This window comes from Chinchilla lanigera, unplaced genomic scaffold, assembly GCF_000276665.1.
Source record: "Chinchilla lanigera isolate Chin_1 unplaced genomic scaffold, ChiLan1.0 scaffold00019, whole genome shotgun sequence".
Taxonomy (NCBI): Eukaryota; Metazoa; Chordata; class Mammalia; order Rodentia; family Chinchillidae; genus Chinchilla; species Chinchilla lanigera.
This window is the reverse complement of record NW_004955420.1, coordinates 3,360,531-3,380,215: the sequence shown is the minus strand read 5'-3', so window position 1 is coordinate 3,380,215 and position 19,685 is coordinate 3,360,531. Positions and strand designations below refer to the sequence as shown.

General features: G+C 38.5%; 2 protein-coding genes across 4 annotated transcripts in view; one reads left to right on the top strand and one right to left on the bottom strand.

The window, feature by feature from the left end:
- The window catches only part of Nlgn1 (neuroligin 1), an 810,843-nt gene extending 791,372 nt beyond the window's left edge, over window positions 1–19,471 (bottom strand). For 2 of the 3 annotated variants that reach the window (XM_013513592.1, XM_013513594.1), the window contains exon 1: window positions 17,093–19,471. The gene's annotated coding sequence lies outside the window, so the exon portion shown is untranslated. The remainder of the gene's footprint in view (window positions 1–17,092) is intronic. The other variant, XM_013513593.1, reaches the window with a different exon arrangement.
- Window positions 19,229–19,685, top strand: part of LOC106148324 (basic proline-rich protein-like) — a gene marked incomplete in the record, with an annotated part of 89,209 nt that continues 88,752 nt past the window's right edge. Inside the window, 2 exon segments of the mRNA XM_013513332.1 lie at window positions 19,229–19,325; window positions 19,422–19,685. Of these exon segments, the coding sequence (XP_013368786.1) occupies window positions 19,229–19,325; window positions 19,422–19,685 (361 nt within the window).

The window sequence follows — 19,685 nt, the reverse complement described above, 5'->3', positions numbered from 1 at the left end:
CACCACTCAGATGAACAGTTAGTTTGAGGAGTCGCAGAGGGGTAAGTCATAGGACTTCAGGATCTCTGATAAGGCTCAGGACTCCATGCTGTCAAACTCAACAGAAAAGCAAAAATGTAAGAATGGAACCTTAAGAGCAAAGTAGAAGTCATATTTCTCAAAAATCAATTTGTGGCATCCCAAAGTTTAGATCTCTTTAAGTACCTACTTTATATCATTTTGCTCTGAGAAAGCAAAGTAGAATCCAGGATACAGCTGCTGGGCCATAGATATCCACTAAGAGAAAGAATGGGCCAGGGTATGTGGGAATTGGGAGTGGCCAACAAGAGAAAGGTAAAAATTTTAAACTTTCATGCTCACTACGATGCTAAATACTTGTCTGTAAATTTGCCAAGTTATAAACAAATGTAAGAAAAAGCAGTTGGCAAAAATGTATTTGAACTATGTAAATAATACCTAAATGGTTGCAAAAATAGTATCTGTGTTAAAGATAAAGAAACAAGATGCAATAGAATAATGTCGACTGGTGAAGTACAGGAGAGAAAAGAAGAGAAGAAAAAATAAAAAGGGACAATAGGAAAAAGAAAGACAAAAAAGAGAAAAGGAACATTTATATGCCCTTCTTTCTTATAAAAATTTGCCTTGAGTTATGCAAACATGGTTGGGGGTATAGAAGGGGAATAAGGTACTGGTAAGACTCCCTCCTTGTGGCCAGAAAGACCTGTCTAGGCAGCATGACACTCATAATCCTCCTGATAATTGTGTGACATACCACAGAAGACAGCGGCAAGTGCAACAACCCACAGAAGTGAATAGACGATAGATAGGTAGATGATGCACGGATAGATAGACAGACGTATCACAATAACACCATACTAAATTCCAGGTTACCAATCTTCCCAAAAGAAAACATTTCCTATAATTTAGTGCTAGAATATACACTCAGGTGTTCCAAATCATAGACTTAGATAAACTGGTGTGTATGTAGACACAGACTGCTTGGGCTTTGCGGTTTCTTTCTGTGAAGTTCATGCTTTTGTTATTTCTGAAAAAAATAAATTCCATGGTGTCCACCAAAATAATGTACCTGGTAATAGCTAGTATTTATTTTATTTACACACATTGTGGATTAATGCCTCTGCACCAAGCATTTTATAAAATATATATATTTACCTTGCAGTGCTACAAAGATATAGCTGTCATTGTCTCTCTACATAAATGGGGAAATTAAGACACAAAAAGATAAAATAACAACAGAGACTTCACATAAAGCTCCTTCTGACCATATGGTCTATATAAAAAATGCATATTCTGACTTTGATTCATTTGATTCTTACAACTACCTAATGAAACAGTCACAAATATGTTGTCCTGCCCATTTTATATGCAAAAGCGTTGAAATGCAGTTAATTTAGGCAGGCTCCCACAATTACTGCAATGGAAATGCTGCAGCTTCTCTCCAGCTAGTATAATACTGGTATCATCCAACGTCAAGTCCAGTGCCCAGTCCATTACATGGTGCTCTTTTCATCCTATATTTCTGAAAACCAGTAATATTTGTCTTCATACAACTCAGCTACTTATCAAAATCTGGAAAAGTAAAGACCAGAGAAAAAATATAGTGTCTGCCAACTCCCTTAAATTATTACCCTTTCCTACCCCTGCCATCTCATTAGATTTAAATAGCAATCTGTATATATTAGGGAGCTGTAAATTTGCCTATTTTGCACTTGATAAGGAGGTTTTTGCTGAAAGCATTGCTTGAAGGTCCAGAATTAAACCATATACCACTGAGTTACTATAATTATTTGGAGGGATGTTAAATCTAAGTATTTAAAATCACCCTTTAATCACAATTAGTGTGGAAAACAAATGTATTTTTTAAGGTAATCCAAACGTTGTGACATTGTTTGATACACACTGAACCAAAGCACAAGGAGTTTTGCTCATTTTGCAGCTTCTTCCTTCATCACCGATTTGTCTATTTTTGCCTCTTATTGTGAGTTCTTCCTTCAATTTATTAGTATACAGGCTTCAAGGGGACTTTGCTGGGAGAGCTATTCAGATGTAGACATCCCAGAACCTCGCTACCATACTGCAAGGTCTCACTCCAAGTCAGACTTTGTTATATACTTCCTATTATTTGTCTTTGGGGTTCTAAATCCTACTGCACCTTCTCAACAGCCCTTGCTTCACCCTTTGTGGTACTGATGCTCCTCCAAGACTGACTTCAAATTGAGATATTGCTTCCCTCCTGCTAAACACAAAAGGGAAACAAAGAGAACACAAAACTAACCATGAAATGTTCATCATACAATGTAGTTCCAACATATTTAAAGCTCTGAGGTAATGATGTAAAGCATCCATGTACCTGCTGCCAAATGAAACTGAGCAGTAACTCAGGAAAAATTGTGAAGGAACACTGATCCCTTAAATTCATGGTTATCCTAACTCTATGGGGATTGTTCCTTTTTCCATTCTAATACAAATGTAGCTCTTTCATCATTCTGAAGCAAGAGACTGGGCGTTCTACAGGACTCGGTCGGCTTTTTGCTGATAGCAAGTGAGAGAAGTATATAATAATATCTCCCTCCTCAAACTCAGGTCAGTGTTCAAGCAGTCCCCTCTCTTCTGCAAGTCAGTGATACAACTACAAGGCTGCTGCCAGCCATGGTTCAAGAGCAACTTATGAGGAACATCACTTTGGGTCCTATCTCTTTCTCCTCTCCAGTACATCACATCTCAAAATAATATAACTATGGAGATGCCACTGACGTACTTTGGCAACACCTTTGTGCAAACTTCACACCAACTTCTCCACCTGTTGACCCTGCCATCCCATCACCACTGCTGCTTCCAGTTTTGTTCTCTCTCAGGAAAAGGAGGTCCTTGGAAACTATCTGTCCATGGGGTCAGAAGATTATTTGAGAACTTCAGGTCCAGGGCTCCTCACTCAGCCCACCGTCGCCACCTAGAATTTTCCAGAATGTCTTGCTAATGCTTCTGGAGGAAGCTAATCAGTGCCTACCAGACTGCTAACACCTAACAAAATTTCCATGGCTTCTTTCCTCAGTGATGGTCCATTTGTCTAGACTGAGAAGTATTATATTAAAAATTCAAACAAAATCAACAGAGGGATAAAAACATATGATATATTCCTCATCCCTTCGAGGCAAATGTGTAATCTTAAAGTCACATGGAGAGAAGGACACTTGATTGGAATCATTTTGCAATCACATTGTGTCCCCAGTTATCCTCCTCAACTTCTTCCTTTATGGATAGATGAGACATAGGCATTTTGTGGCAGAGCAGTTTGACCAGGACAGTGACACAAATGAGAAGGAAAGATTCATATGAGGAAAGAAGGATAAATGCTATCAGAAAGTCAAGGACAACTCATCTTTATTTTCTGTGTTCTATATGAAGCACAAACTACAATAATCAAGTACTTTCTTGAAGATAATGACTATTATATGGAAACATATCTAAGAAAACCTTTCTTGTCTGGATTTTAACCTATAAACCCTATTGGGCCAGTAAACTGCCATTACATGAGCCAACAGAGTTTATTTTATAGAATCCTTTTTTGTGATCGTATGTTATGGGATTCGTCTGATGCTGTCAAGGCAGGAGTGTTGAGGAACATTAAGAATAAAGCCCTTTTGCTGAAAGAACTATAGCAATTCTGTCTTCCTCATGTTTTTACAATTTTGGTTAGAGTTGGCCAAAATAAGAGTTTTTCACAGTATGTTTCATTAGAGAAATTAGTAAGAGTATTATTTAAGGTTCTAGGCTATGATTATTCTTCATGGAAAAGGTCAGTGTGTTAATAAACATGCATGCCTTCTATTTTTCTTTTGATGTACTGATTTTCCTCTTCCCTATTATGAAGCTCCAAACCAGAATTACCTGTTCTCTGTACAACAACACTTGTTCTAATGGTTTACAACAAAATCGATAGAAACATATGTGAAGTGTGTATGTTTGTGTGTGTGTGTGTGTGTGTGTGCATGTGTGTAAGAGAGGAAGGAAAGAAAAGAGGGACAGGGAAAGAAAGACAGGGAGTGAGTGTCAGAGAGGATGTATCCAGCACACTAGTGTATGCATCTAAAGAGTTTTCTTCTTCCTCTTCTTCCTACATCATTTACATTACAAAAACTAAACCGGCATAGGTTTCAAACATACAAACTTGGCAATAGCATTTTGCAAAGGGACAATGCTGGGGTCAGAGATAATATTTCTTTCTGCAAATACAGTTTTACACTTTGAAATAAGATTTACTTTTTGGATTATAGCCAAACAATTACCATTCACAAATATTTCAAGTGGGAGAAATGAAGTGCTGGTTACTAGTCCCATAATTTGGAATTGCTGCTAACACATTTTACATATCATCTACTTTTCTGCCTTTCTTGTTTAGACTCTAAAATAAAATCTGAGTATTTCTGCATTTCAAGCCTCATTGTTAGCTCTGAGATACTTGAGACAAACCTGTGTAAGTGGCTCCCTCTGGTGCTGCTACTGTTATTAGTGCTTGTGTTCACAAACAGACATAAACTGGGTTAGTGAGGAAAGGAATGGAGAAGCTCCCAAACCCTGTATCGCTTGATAGGTCTCCTGGGATAGAATTTCACAAGGAATAAAGTTAGATGAGGGGTGAAGTCTTCATGTTATTATTTGGGGGTGCAGATACGCAAGATCTTCCTTAGCCACTGAGGTCATAAACACCAACATAAAGTGCAAATAATTAAAAATAAAAGTTATGTAACTCTGGCCAAAGTCCTTCAATTTTTGTTGCTAAAAATACAAATACCATAAGAAATTACTTAATGACTTCTAATAGACCTCGATAATCATCAGTCACCCAGGATCCCACTCTGACCCATGGCTTACACAGCAGTGATTAGAGCAAAGTAGGGCCATAAAAGGTCTGTTCCAAGTGACAACTGAAGGCTTTGGAATGGCCTCTCTGAATGGCGGTGGCGAAAGATGCTGGCAAGATCTCCTCCCCTGCTGTGATACATCATTATCTCTAATGATCACTCTTTCAATGGGAGCCCTACCACAAACAGCCTAGGTTTAAAACTGAGGTTCCCTAAGAGAATTTCATGACTGCGAGGTCAGTCATTCCCTGTATCAAACCATGATGATTAGTCTAAGGCCATCTGTAGACCCTCCCACGTTGATCTCGTCCTCCTTTCTGACCCAGAAGCAGAACATCTTCCCTTTTGTATTTCTCCAAAATACAGCCTAGCTTCCATCACCAGCCAGAACGTTAACGCGTTATCACCCCATACACTGAGAAAACAAGTGACCATATGTAGCCTATGCCAGCAGAGCTGTAACTGTGAAGAACAATGGCTCTGAGTCAACAACAGAATTAAACTACTCCCTCTTGTGCAGCTCTTCTGAATATTTTAAGTGGTGCCTTGAAAGTGTGGGATTATGTGCAAGCATAAACATTAGCTTAAAGCAATTTTTTGGTACAGAATATGCCAGAGTTTAAAAATCAGAATTGAAATGCAGAAAATAACATTGGGATAAATTTAATTTTTTTCATGTGTGATTAAAACATGACTGAAGAGGCTTACTTTATGTGCAATTAAAGTTGCTTTGTAATTAAGAGATTTAAGCATGTATAGAAAATGATACAGCTTAGTTTGGAGATTTTACAAAGGCGCCTATTAAACACTGACTCCCTAGCAAGCCTATGACTCAAATGTTTTCACATTCTAATGCTGACAGAATTCTTGCATTTTTTTAAAGCTGCCAATTTCACCATTTCTAAGTGCTTTATCTTTCATTCCATGTATAAGTGAAATGAAACAGTCCTATCTTTCTTGCATTAGCCAAAACAGGATAGCACATACTATATTTTAACTTGAGGAGCTCCAGGCAAAAGAGCAGAATTACCACAATTTTAGACAATGTTTAACTTGTTTTTGTCTTTACCACAGTGCCTAGTACCACATCCGCCCTAGTACCTACAAAACACATGATAATAACTGGCTCAGGCAGAAATATTTGAGCCCGGGAGTTAGAGACCAGCCTGGGAAACATAACAAGACTCTACCTCAAAACAGATAGATGATAGACAGACAATAGGTAGACATATAGATGGTAGATAGATACATAGGTAGATAGATATATAGATAGAAAGAAGATAGGTAGATATGTAGATAGATGATAGAGAGATATAGAAATAGAGATAGAGACAGAGAGAGAATGTCTGTTAGTGAGTGATCACAGTGTGCTTGCATATTTGTGTGGTGTTTTATCATGATAATGCAAATACTTTTGAATAACTTTTATGTGACAGACAAAATTACTACATTATTTCTTTAATTCTGTAGTAGCTATATGAAGATATTATCAGCTCTTTTTTTACATGCAGAAAAACTAACTGAAAGAAAGGTAAACACTATGTAGGCTGGGTGTAGTGGTGGATGCCTGTAATCCCAGCACTCGGGAGGCTGAGACAGGAGGATCGTTGCAAGTTCAACACCAGCCTGGGCTACAAAGTGAGCTGAAGTTCAGCCTGAACTGCATAGCGAGGTCCTGTCTCAAAAAGACAAAAAAAAACAAAGAAAGGTAAAGACTATGTAGAATCACGCACTTTATCACTAACCTCGTAAGAGTACCACCTATAGAGCAAAACAGTATAACAACGCACTTGTTTTCCTGTAGTCTTGCTCATTTTTTCAGCCTCTTCCATCTGCCCTAGTTACTCAGTCTCCCATATTCTCCAGGAATTCCCACTTGGCCTTCCACTAGGTCCCTAAAGCATTCTTCTAGTAAGCATCTGGCACAAACCTAGCCTTATTCGCACTGGGAATGCTTGATTCAAATGGATCTTTACTTTTTCCATTTATATCCATCTATTTTATGTTTCATTCTTTTTAGCAGGCTATCACATGGGGAGGGAAAACATTAAGACTAACTTTTCCTATTAGAGTCTTGGTTACCGACATTTGTAGCTAGAAGGTGTTTGCAATAATCCAAAACTGCAAAGGAAATCTTTGGATTTGTGTTGTGGTTTTAGGTACAGAAAGAATGTAATGTAAAAGAGGTTGTTTACCAAATACAGGGATTAGGAAACATAGAAATGAAGACAAATAAATAAGATTCATGAGGATAGGCAAAAATGTATGAAGACTGGTAAATGGATGCTGGATTTATTTTCCTTATAGCCAGGAACAAATCTTTGAACATCTCTTTTTCCTCTCTCATTATAGTACACAGAACATGAGACATTCATGTACAGTTTTCAATTAAATCAAACGGAAGCCAGATAGACGTTTATACACACATACAGGTAACTGTTTTGCAAGGTTGAATGCAGAAGGAGAAATACGTGACATTGCATTTTAGACATGTTTTTATGCACTCTACATCTTTTCAGCCAATAATATGCTTTCCAGTAATTACACGTTATTTCTGCTTTATTGAGACTTCCCTACTCTCTTATTCATTGCAGGTTTGTGTGGCAGAAAGAGTGTCCAAGGGAGGAGGCTGTCCTGTGAAAACTCATGTCTCTTTGGAGTTGGAGAGAAGACTAGAGATGGAATGACATTCAAAGTTGAATACCTAGACTATTTCCAGTGTATTTCTGACTGGCAGGGTCATAACATACCTGTTCGTGAGAAATTAGGACTCTGTTTATGGAACTGTAGACAAAATATACTCATGCTTTTGCCACTGATTTCGTTGGTGTTCTCCAGGCCCCTATGTTAGCCACTGGTTCCTAGAATGATCTGCAGTTTTTATACAGAGTGAATTCAAGGGTAATCCAGAGGGACGTGCTGATTTCATGTACAATTTAGTCGAAACTGAAGAATATAGTTCACATAACCTTGCACTTGTTAGACCTTAACAATGTTACAACTTTTTAAGTGATGGTGAGTTGATATTTTTTTAAAGATAGTGTTTCTCGTATCTGCTAAGGAACAAGTGGTTCCTAGATGTAGAGACCATACCTAGGCAGACTTGCAGTAAGAATTGCCTTGTATGATGACCACAATCAAATGATCTCAACTTGATTTTTTTATCAACTAGTTGTATAATAGACATATTCTCAAAAAGTTATATCTTTTCCATTTTAACTAATTTAGTTTATTTTCTAGTACAATTGAACTTCTGACAATATGAACCAACTATTCTGAGGACAGTTATTCAGAATAAGCCTATATTTAGTACACCTACTCTATAGAAGTCCTAAGTAAAAATAATCAACACAGAAAGAAATGTGTTTTGTAATAAGCATCTTTCTTTCCTTTTTACAGTCATATTTCTCAGTGTATGTGCACAGACTTGCTTTTGAAAAAAACCCAGAATGACCAATTACCTCTGCTACATGTCTTAGTCTTGCTTTTTTTCTCCTTTCTTTGAGCAAAGCCTTGTTCTTTCTCCAGTTATTCATATCCCAATCACCTAAAGAAACACCTTCATCATAAAACCTTCCTAAAAGTCTGATTCCCTTCTTTACCAGTTTTGACAATTATTACCTACAGTTCTAAACTACTAATTATATACACATGGTAATTTATAAATAAAATGCATGGTGCTAATATGTGTTTTATTATCCCCTACATAAAATTAATTCATGAATTCATTACATGAAGATCACAATGTTTGAGTCTAAGCTTCACGATTATGTAAACCTAGCAAGTCATTATTCCATGGGTCTCAGTTTTGTCATACACAAACTAAGGAAGTTAGACTATAAATTATTGGAAATTAATTAAAGTTTTAGAAATTAGTTATTCCTTTACACAATATCTTTCACAGACCACTTAAGATTAAAAAATTGTGATTTTCCCTTTTAGTCATAAAAAGTGATTGCAATATGAATATAATCTTAGAACCCTAGTTAATGGCCTAAGATTGTAAGTCACTAAGCAATATTCTCCATCTTAAAAAGTAGTGTCTTCAATATCTTTCTTATGGACAAAATGGCCCATGTAGAAGATTAAAATAACTTAATTAATAATTCAATAAAAATTTGTACCAAGAGATTTTCTAGACCTTATACTGTCTAATATTGTACCGTGATCATATTAAAAGGGTGTTTTAAAAGTTATCCAGTCCAAATAAAAAATAAAGAAGGCTTTTCTTCATGCTCTATGAATAAACTCACTTTGTAAAAAAGCAGGTAGATAAGGGGCAATGTGTTCTCCATGGAAAATGTAGCTCCAGAGAGAAATGAGTGGAGAAATATGACTAACATCTGGAGAGCTACTTATGCATCAGAAAGTAAGTGCCCAGCTTTCTGACCACTTAAAAGCAATGGCAAGTTTCAAATACAATACAGGGAAGAAACATTGTTGTCTGTGGAACTGAACAGTAGGAACTGTCAAGATACAGTACATCCGCAAATAGTAGCATCTGACTGCTCCAACTAGAGACTCCTCTTCCTTTTATTCACATTTAAATCAGTGTTATGTGGTTGAGTAATGATAAAAATTTTTTAAAAAGGGAAACTTCATTTTTACCTGCCAATTTTCTCTTTCTTTTTACTGATGACTCTCGTTTTAAGCAGAACATTTATATATAGTAATATTTAATTTCTTGAGTAAGTTTTCTTTGTTCTTGATGGAAAATGCATTTTTCTTTGTGCCTCTTCCCACTTTTACATCCTTTATTTGGCTTTGATTTATTCAGTAATCTTTCTAATCCAGTATGGTTAAGCAAGAGAATTCCTAAACCCTAACTTTCTTCCATCTGCATTGCTTATAGTTGTTTTCAAGAATAAGAAACATATGTATGGGTAAGGTTCTAAAAATCTATAAAAATGTAAAGCTATACTGTACAAAATAAAAGTTAAAGTTAATATATATATATGTTTAGCTTATCAATTTAAAGTAACATCTCTCATTATTAAATATTTATATAGTACCAGATTAAAATATATACTATATTATCATCATGATCATTATTATTACTGATCATGTTTACTTCAGAAGGATTTTAGAGCTTAAAAACATATTTAATTTTAATAGGTCCAAGCATCCATTTTAAATCCTGAAACCAAGGTCCAGCCAGATATATAAAGGGAATTTGAGAATATGACATAATTATTAGAGTAGTCTACTTTAACAACACAGGTTTCATGGTTCCAAGTCTAAATTTTTTTCTTTTTTTTTTGTTTTGTCATCCTACAGTTATTTCCCTTTGGAAAGATGGCTTCATCTTATATATTGCAAAATGGGAGGATAGTTTACAAAGATTAAAAAGAAAGAATTAGATTCCAAAGAATTAGATTCTAACCATATTCTTTAATAACTAGATTTTAATCTCTTTTATCCAAATGTTTGGAGATTAATTAGCTGTTAATTAGTTATAGTGATTGCATTAGCATGTTTTTAAAATGATAATATGTGCATTAAAATTGCTTTATTTCATTGACTCTGACACACTATTTTAAAAAACTGTTAGCATCTCAGAAGTCAAGATGCATTTTATAATTTTGTATAGCCAAATAGTAGGAGAAATCTAATTCCCATAGACTATGTATGTGAAATTAGCTATATTTCTCTTGTGAAAATCAGATGACCGCCACTCCTGACATATTCCCAACATTCAAGGAAGGCACATGAGTCCTGAATGTTGTCTGAAAAATCTTCCTTTGTCACATTTTAGTAGAATCAACAAAACATCAACATCAAGTTTTCCAATTCTGGGAACAATCAGGGAGTCCATTCTAAAGTGGTGTGTTGCCAACACACAGAGACCATCACGTGGAGAAATCTGGATTTTGATGAATCTGAATTAAAAATGATTCAGACAGTGAGATTCTAAGTAGGATGAAGGTTTTTGAATTTTTAAACCAATGTATTATGCTAATTTACTGTTTATGTATGTACAAGATTGACATATTGCTTTTTATAGAAGAATAAAATAAAAATTCTAAGTGTCAGGAAGAGAGTATGGAATTACCTAATTAGGGAGTTTCTTCTTTCTATAGTACATAGGAAGTAATGCATCTAATAAATATCCCTTAGTTTTGAAGAAATGTGGTATATTAAATAATTAAACATTTTATTCCCTTAGCGGGGCTTCAACAATCTGCAATCTCTTAGATTAAGTGCCACTAACCATAATAATTTTAAGTAAATTTGTGGTAGAAGGTAGCATCAGGTCCAGTTCAAAAGACCAGGGAGATACTGAGAAAATATACTTCTCTGATAGTTACCACTTGGTACAGGAGTGCCCATTAAATCTAGGTCTATTTAAATCTTAATTTCACTATTTTTCCACTTTCAAACACAAATTCTGCAAAAGCCAAAAAGAAAAGCATCCGTTTCTGACCTTCAACCCAGACAGTGTCTATCATCTTAAGTTTAATTCAAAAATCAGTTTTCTTGGAGGCAAGGAGCCAAGTTCAAAGGTGGTTGCTGCAGTGTAGACAGCTTCAGACATGGAGGCTGAAAATAGAACCTTAGCCACTATCTTCACAAGATTTGCTTTGGAGCAGAGAAATTCCAAACCTAGTCTTTTCCTAGTTCATGGATTTTTTACACTGTAGCACTGACATTGACATTTATTTGCTCCTTCTTACTAGAAAGACAGTTATTCGGTAAGAATGGGTTATTTAAATTCTCAGTCTAAAGGAAAAAATTATAAAACAATTGACATGTGATCATACAGCAAAATAGCTATGAGTTCGGGTTATTTATACTTTCTTTCACCTACACTGTCTACAAACTGCAGCATGTATTTTCATCCAAAGGACTCAAGCACCACTGGTATCTCCTTCCCCTGAAATCTTATTGCCCATATCATGCCTATTGCATCACTTATACCATAAATTCAGCAGTTTAGTTCATGTAATTCATATAATTACTAAACCTATTCATTCAAGAAAAAGACATGTATTGAGTGGTATGTGATAACACTATTTGTTTATACTTTATTATATTCTTGCTCCCTTCAAATATAATTTGAGGCAACCTATAATAACAGTTCTAAAACAATCAAACCCTGAAACAACATTATGGTTTAAAAATATAACTTTGAATAATAACACAGGGTTAAAGGAGATAGTTAAGGAAAAATGTAACTTTGAATAATAAAGTAGGGTTAAAGGAGATAGTTAAGGACATTTCTTTTAATTAAGCACAGAACTGGCTCTGAGCTTCCGTGAAATCAGGCTAAAGAATGAAAATAAAGGTTTCCTTGTTCAAAAAATAAAGACTTACAATGTTCAGTGAGAGACATGCTTACTGGTATGTGAGCTAAAAATTGAACCCTTCCCTAGACCCTCCAAGTAAACAAGACAGAGAAGTAATTTTTATTTCAGTAGAGTTGATGTCGATTCCTTCTTCCTGAGAGTAACTGACCAAAGGATTCTATTCTTTCTCAGACTGTTCCTAAATTATGATGGGAAGATTATGTGGCAAACATAAATAAAGTCACAGGATCTGTTTCATACAGAGGACACAGGACATGATCTGACTTAACCGTGGTTTGTATTATTGATAAAGATAGGAGTTTAAAAGGTAGGGTTTTTTACTTATACATGCAATATAGCACAATCAGTGTTTGCAATTATCCTGTTCAGGATACATTTATATATTTTCCAACTTTTTCACATAGTATTGAAAACAAACAGACAAAAAACTCTACACCTCACAAAAGAATGTATTCTACATCAGAGGTATGAAGGCTATGTTCATGGATTGAAGGATCATGTAATTATTCTGTGCAGTTTATTTTAATATAGGCATTCTATCATATAAGAGATTTGAGGACAAGCATAAGATGTGGGGAATACCTTGTCAGTTGCCTGAAGCTACAGTGATTGTCTCCTTCCCAGGTAAGAGAACTCTGATTTTTGTTTAAGTGTGACACCATCACATCCAAAGGGAAAACAGATCTTTCCTCCAGCCTCCAAGGAATGGACCAGGGGTGGTTACAAGCCTGATAATGCAATGTATTACTTTCTTGTAAAACTATTAATTAGGAATGGGATGTGACAGTTTTTGTCCATCAGACATAAAGGGAAGTCTGCTGATAATTGTTGGACAAAGTTTCCTTCTGCATAAAAAGAGACAATTCCATGAGAAGACTGTTTTCCTTCCTTTGCTCTGTGTAGGGCTATATGAAGAGATGTTTGGCTTTGTGATAGCCATATTATCATGTCGCATGATAGTAAATCAAGAGAATCACAATGAAGAAGTCATCCTTGAGTTGCTGATTTAGTTAACTCTGGGTCAGCACAATTCCGATCTCCTTTGTTAAGGCCTTTAACTAGGTACTTCAGTACTTAGCAAAAGTTTCCTAATAGACATTATACTTTATACTTATATGTCCTACATTGATATGAGCAGCTACTGACATCCAACAAAATTATGGTGAACATAAATCAAAGAGAAAGCAGAAAAAAAATTCTATCTGACAATATGATTGGCCATCCATAGCAAAGTTAGTACATTTTTTTGTAAGACAGAATTCTTCCCTATAAAGGTACCTGGTACTTATTAATACACTGACTAAATAATTGAGCAACCCAACTTAAACTTATTAGAGTCCATGCAAACACCTCTGCACATGAAACTAGTATTTTACCTAATGCTGTTGCTAGCATGTAATAACTTTCTAAATACAAGCATAAGAGAGTATTAAAACAACAGGTCTGTGTTTTATACCCTTTGAGGTTTTTTACATGATTTGCCACTATGTAATTTGTAATTATACATAGAATATTTTATTGCTTTATTCAATAGACTGGAGAAGATGAGGTGAGGTCTGAAAGAAAATTGTAAGAAAGTGTCTTCACTCTGCTCATAATTTTCTAAGTAAAATATCGTGCAAAGAAAAAAGAAATCACAGTATTGCAGTTATTTCACCAACATGCAGAAAAATAATGTTCACCTTTTATGGCTGCTTACTTTTTCTTTACGTGTTCTCATTTCTGAGCATTTAGATCAGTTTTACATATTAATTTATTATATATTAGTGACAATACCTACTAGCTCTCAACCTCAAATCCATTTCCAATTTTCATTTCTCACAAATTCCAATTTTGTTCAGAGGAGATACTAAAATATGTATCTCACTACCTCTCAGGTATCTAAAGATGGCCAGCAACAGAGCTCTGGAGGTAACTGGAGAGTAGAAGTCTACCAGGAGAATGTCTACTTGAGACAGAAAGGCACAATTCTTGAAAAGTAGATTTGGGTGCTTGCTTATTTCTTTCTCCTTTTTTAAAATCTCAGAAAGGGTACTCTACTATTTATTAAGTAAAAACCAAACAGATCCTCACTACTCCCGCAATATAAAGAAAAAGAGGGAGTATACAACAGGAGAACTCTCCCTGCTCTACTGCAATAGTTCTTACCCTGGGGTAATTGTATCTAACTCTCAGGGACATTTGACAATGCTTGCATATACTGTTGTTTGTCTTAATGAGGTGAGTGGTGGGATGTTCTTCTGGCACCTAGTAAGTAGAGGCCAGGATCACACTAAACATGTTTCAATGTACAGGAAGCACACACACACACACACACACACACACACACACACACACACACAAGATGTATCCACTCCAAAATGACAACAGTGCCAAAGTTGAGAAAGACTGAGCTACAGTGCACTTTGTTATCTTTGAGTCCACTTCTTTTTTAGGATTCAAAGGCACACGTGAGTATGGAGACTTAGCAACAATCTTGTGATTATGTGAAAAAAGTATCAAGATGATAGAAGAACTCTGATTCCCTGATTAAATGCTTAAGCAACTGTCTTGATTTCTTATATGAAACTAACCAAACTTTTAGTCGCTTAATTCACTGATACCCTATCTGTTACTTAATAAGCAAACATATTTGTAAATAACACATATATTGTTGATTTATGGTCTACTTTATATTCATAAGTGGGGATAAGTATTCTGAATAAAATAATACATCAGGTAAGGTCTCTGGTCTCTGGCAATTCACTATCCAGTAGGGAAGACAACCACCAAGACTATAAAAGGTGGCTTACTTCTGGTATGAGTAACATGTGGTAAGAACTCAGAGTAAGGAGAAAGGCAGGAGACAGGCGGAGGAAAGGCAAGCCTGAGGGATGAAAACATTTTCCTGCCATGTGGCTGGAGGATGTGCGAGATGCTAGCCACATGATGAAAACTGACATAAGCAAAACAGAGAACCCTGAAATGGTGGGTACTATTTGGGTAAATAGTAAAGAGTTTTGTGGGTGAACTAAAGAATAAATTGGGAAAGAATGTTAGGTAGAGAGTGATTTCACCTAAAACTCTGAGAAGAGTTGAGTGTCATAAGGACTGTGGACACTGGCAGGTAAGCTCTAAAGAACTATTGGCCATTATTAGACAGAGATCCACAAGATCAGACCCATGTTTTAGAAAAATAAATAAATAAATGCAGTGTGTTGAACTTGGGCAGTTATACTCATAAATAATTACAATAAAATGCAGCAATCACATACAGTAACTTGGAGTTTATTCACATGGAAAGAGGCTTCAAGTTTCACTTGAGAACTTAAAACATGGCAAAAGTATATTGTCAAACTGTTGAAGCTTCTAAATTTTAATTCTCATTATGTTTTATTTATAAGAACTACAAATTAATATTTTCTGGGTAATTTGTGAATGATTTCTTCCGTGTAAATTGTTTTTAAACTTCTAGAGACAGACCACTGCAAAGATTTGCTAAAAAGGTTAAAAATTATTTTTCAACACAGGAAAATCCAGGGGAATATATGTTTCAATCATACCTTCCTCTGTATGACTATTTTCCCATAAAAAGTTGTCAATAACATCAAAATTTATGTGTTAATTTTTTAAAAAGGAACAAAGACCTTACGTTTGCGTTTGCATACTCTAGTCTTGGCTAAGAATTATCTTATTTTTTAAAATGGCCTAAACAGCTAATTTCAGGAAAGTTGAAGGAAGATGTAGAAGTTTCCACTGGATAACCACGTGAAAGTAGCAAAAGTGGAAATGTATATGCAACATTCAGGGTTAAAAGAGATTTTAGAGAGCCATTCCAGGGAGCCATCCAGCCAAGGAGTGGCAACCAGCTTCCAACCACTTACGTGTGTCGCACAGCATGGAGTTTTCTCCCAACTACCCTTCTGTGAGAGTGTATTCCACCTCCGCTTCAAACAATTCACACATGTCTATTTGAAACCCTAACTAGACATAAACTGAAAACTTCACAAAATAAAGCTCCAGGGGGAATAAAGACTGACAGGATGGACTAGGGTGGGGTGAGGAGGAGACTCCGGAAAGGCGCTCCCAGGCCGCTTTTCTTACCCAGGCTCCAGCATCTCTCCTACAGTCTGCTGAAAGATTGACTCCCTCAATTTCTGCTTACCCTAAGAGGATTGGAAAGACTAACCACAGAATAGCAGGCTTACAGAAAACAGTTACCTCTTTTAATCAAACCATGTAATCAGAGGGCCTGAGTAATGATTAACTTCCACTTGCTTGGTGAGTCATTCAATCACTAGGCAATTCGGGTACACTTAGATTCATTCCCTGCCAAGGGCACAATAAACTTAAAGCTTTTGTACTTTACATTGAATATCTTAAACACATGCTTAGCCCTTGCTTCTGAACTCATTTCAAAAAGCTGGTGTTCTGCTGGGTTACAATGGCTGATGATAATGTTGAGACATTTCACAGGTTTTGTATTCAAACGTAGACACACATACCTTCTCTTAGTGGCATTTTTATATCTGTAGCCAATTAATAATGAAGCACAATTAATTTTTCAGAAATGCATGAAGACGATAACTTCATATACAGGATTAGAACTCTAAGCAATTATAGTCTACTGTAGTTTTAGTATAAAAAGAGGGCATTGAGTAGATTAATTATCTATAAAAATGCAGAGTGATAGATACAGGGTCTAAATTCATATACGCCAAGTCACATGTATCACTACGGCCCTGCAAACAGAAAAGAAGAAATAATACATTTGTAGAGGCCAGCCGGAACGTTGGACCCATAATTTCCCTTGTTTCTATCATCTTAACAACCTCCTCTGGTATAAATTATTCCCAACTCAAAAAAAAATCTCAACCTCAACAATTTTAAATTCACGGCAGGTGGTTTTCCATTTGTACTCACAAGGCATTGTGCTGAGGCAGGCGGGAGCCAGCGGAGAGCCGTTTAAATGTTTGGACTGCCTTCTCTTCCCGGGAGAGTTTATTGCCCAATACTGCATAATGTATTAGTTGCTCATCGCGGGGGATCTAAAAAGTGACATCTCGACTGGAACCACGCGGGTCTGAAAACCACCTCGCAGGAAACGTTGTGGGGAAGAGGAGCAACTTTCTTATTCCTGTCAAACTGCGAGGCGGAACCCACCCGAGAAGGAGCCGGAGGGCCTGGGGAGAGAGCAGGAGGCTGGCAGCGGCTGCTCCGTGCTCCGCCGAGGGCTCAGGCGAAGGTTTGCTTCTGGAGGCGGCATTGTTCCTCCATCTGCTCAGCCTCCGCGTTTCGCCAGGAAGCCCTCCCCGCACACTCGTAATCTGCCCTTTCTTTCTTGGATACCTCTCGGAGGATCTCCCAGCTCCCGGTCTCTGGTCCCAGGGCACAGCTCTGGGGTGAAAAGCTGCAGGCACAGGGGCGCCGCTCTACGGCTTTGGAGACCACTGCACCGGTCCTCCGGGCTGGGCCGGCGCGCGCTGCGCGCTCCTCGCCTTCACCCGGGTCTCCGGGTCTCCCCGGCTCCGACGGGCTCCGGCCTCGGCCCCCCGCTCCGGCTTGCCTTTCCTGCCGGGTCTCCTGGCACAGGCTCGGCTCCTGCGGCGGCGGCCACGCGCTCTCCGCTCCGCGCCGGGGTCCTGGGCACTCTCCCTGGGCCCCGCCGCTCGCAGGCTGGGACTGGGGATTGAGGGTGGGCAGCGGCCAGGGGAGCGGGGCAGGTGGGGAGCCGCGGGCGCGCGGGAGGGAGGGGGCGACAGAGGGAGCCCAAGGAAAAAAGATGCATCTGCTCTGAAAGCGCCAATGAAGGAAGGACGGAGGGGGCAGGAGCGGAGAGCGGAGAGAACGCCCACCAGGAGGGGTGGCGAGACGGGCAGTTTACAAACTGCCAGGGCTGGAGGAGCCCCGCGAGGAAGGAAGGAGGTTGGGAGGAGAGAAGGAAACCCAAGAGGAAGATCTCATTTCCCCCCGAAAAGATCAGGTCAGAAAACGTGCCCGTGCGTGGGGAGTTAAGCAAGGACGGGTCGCGGTGTAAAAGGACGGATTTAAGCAGGAATTAAGCGCTGTAGGTTCTCCTACACTAGACTCAGCTTCGTCTCTCAACTCCGGGGAATGACCCTCCAAAAGAAATGTACTGCTTCATGCAGAAACGGAAGCTGAATATCCTTCACTATGGTCTCCTCCTGGCGCCGGTTTGCTTTTCCAGTTTTTTGTGTTTTTTGTGTTTTGTGTTTTTTGTTTTTTGTTTTTGTTTTTTCAATGAAAAGAAGCATTTGGAGGTTCCATGAACCTCAGTGCTGAAGAAATCACCCAGCTCATTAAAGTTCATTATTTTTTATTGCTTTTATTATTTTTTTCAGAGGGTAGCAGGGAGGAGTTGGCACCAATACATGTTAAAGCAGTTATCTACGTGGCATTGTTTTTGATTTTTGTATTTTAAGGGCAAAATAACATTTCTGAAAACTGCTGAGAAGGGGGATTGGAAAACTCAGTTACTCATGGGGGAGGGAGGAGAGCGACGCATTTAAATTCTAATAGAGGATTCCACCTTCGGTACCTTCACCACCACCACCACCCTTGGCCCAAAGGAATAGGACAAAGGTTAAGCGAACCGAAGAGAGACGGCAGGGCAGGGGGGGCGGCAGGTGGGGAAGGCGAGGCACAGGCGGGAGCGGGAAGGAAGTTTCCGGTAACCCAGGGCTAAGGTAAACGTCGGGACTGGGCGCACGCAGGCAGCTCCCTTACCTTTCTCTCTAAGCCCGGTTTGCACCCGATCTGCAACCATAAATACTTCGCGGTGCTTAGTGTGCAGCCGAACGGCGGCCGAATGTTAAACAATTCTTCACGCTCCCCTCCCTTGTTCAAAAACAGCCTCAAAAGAATGTTAATACTGTGCTCGTTATCCATCGGCTCCAAAACATTCCTCTCGGTCGGGAAGGAGACGAACGAAACGCAGGCGCTTGGGTACGCGTTTATGTACGTATTTGTGTATTATCCGGCCGGTACAGAAACACAGATACGTTTTCTGCATGTAAATCCAAAAGAAAAGCACCACAGATGCCTCTGAAAGCGGGAGGGGACAAGGAAGAGCGAAACTTGGCAAATAAAATGTATCCAAATATTTCGTACCAGGAGCCACCTGCTTCGATATGCGGTATTCCCGAGGAGATTTAGAGGGAAAAGAAAAAACTGAAAAGAAAAAAAAAAAAAAAAACCCTAAACACACACTTGAAACTGGAAGACGCCTAAGACGCGTGGAAACGGAGAGGGCGAGAAGATCTCCCGGGGCTACAGATCTGTCAGCTAAGTGAGCAGTCGCCTCCGAAAATCACGGGCGGGGAGGTGGCTGCGAAGCGTCCCCGCTCGGTCCCCGCCGCTGCTACCTGTAGACGCGCGCACCCCGCGCAACGCGCGCACCCTCGGCCACCCCCGTCCCCGCTCCCGCCTCCGTCGCCGCGCGGCCGGGACCGAGTGCGGAGCAAGCTGACCCGCCCTGCGGCCCGCGTCCTGCCCA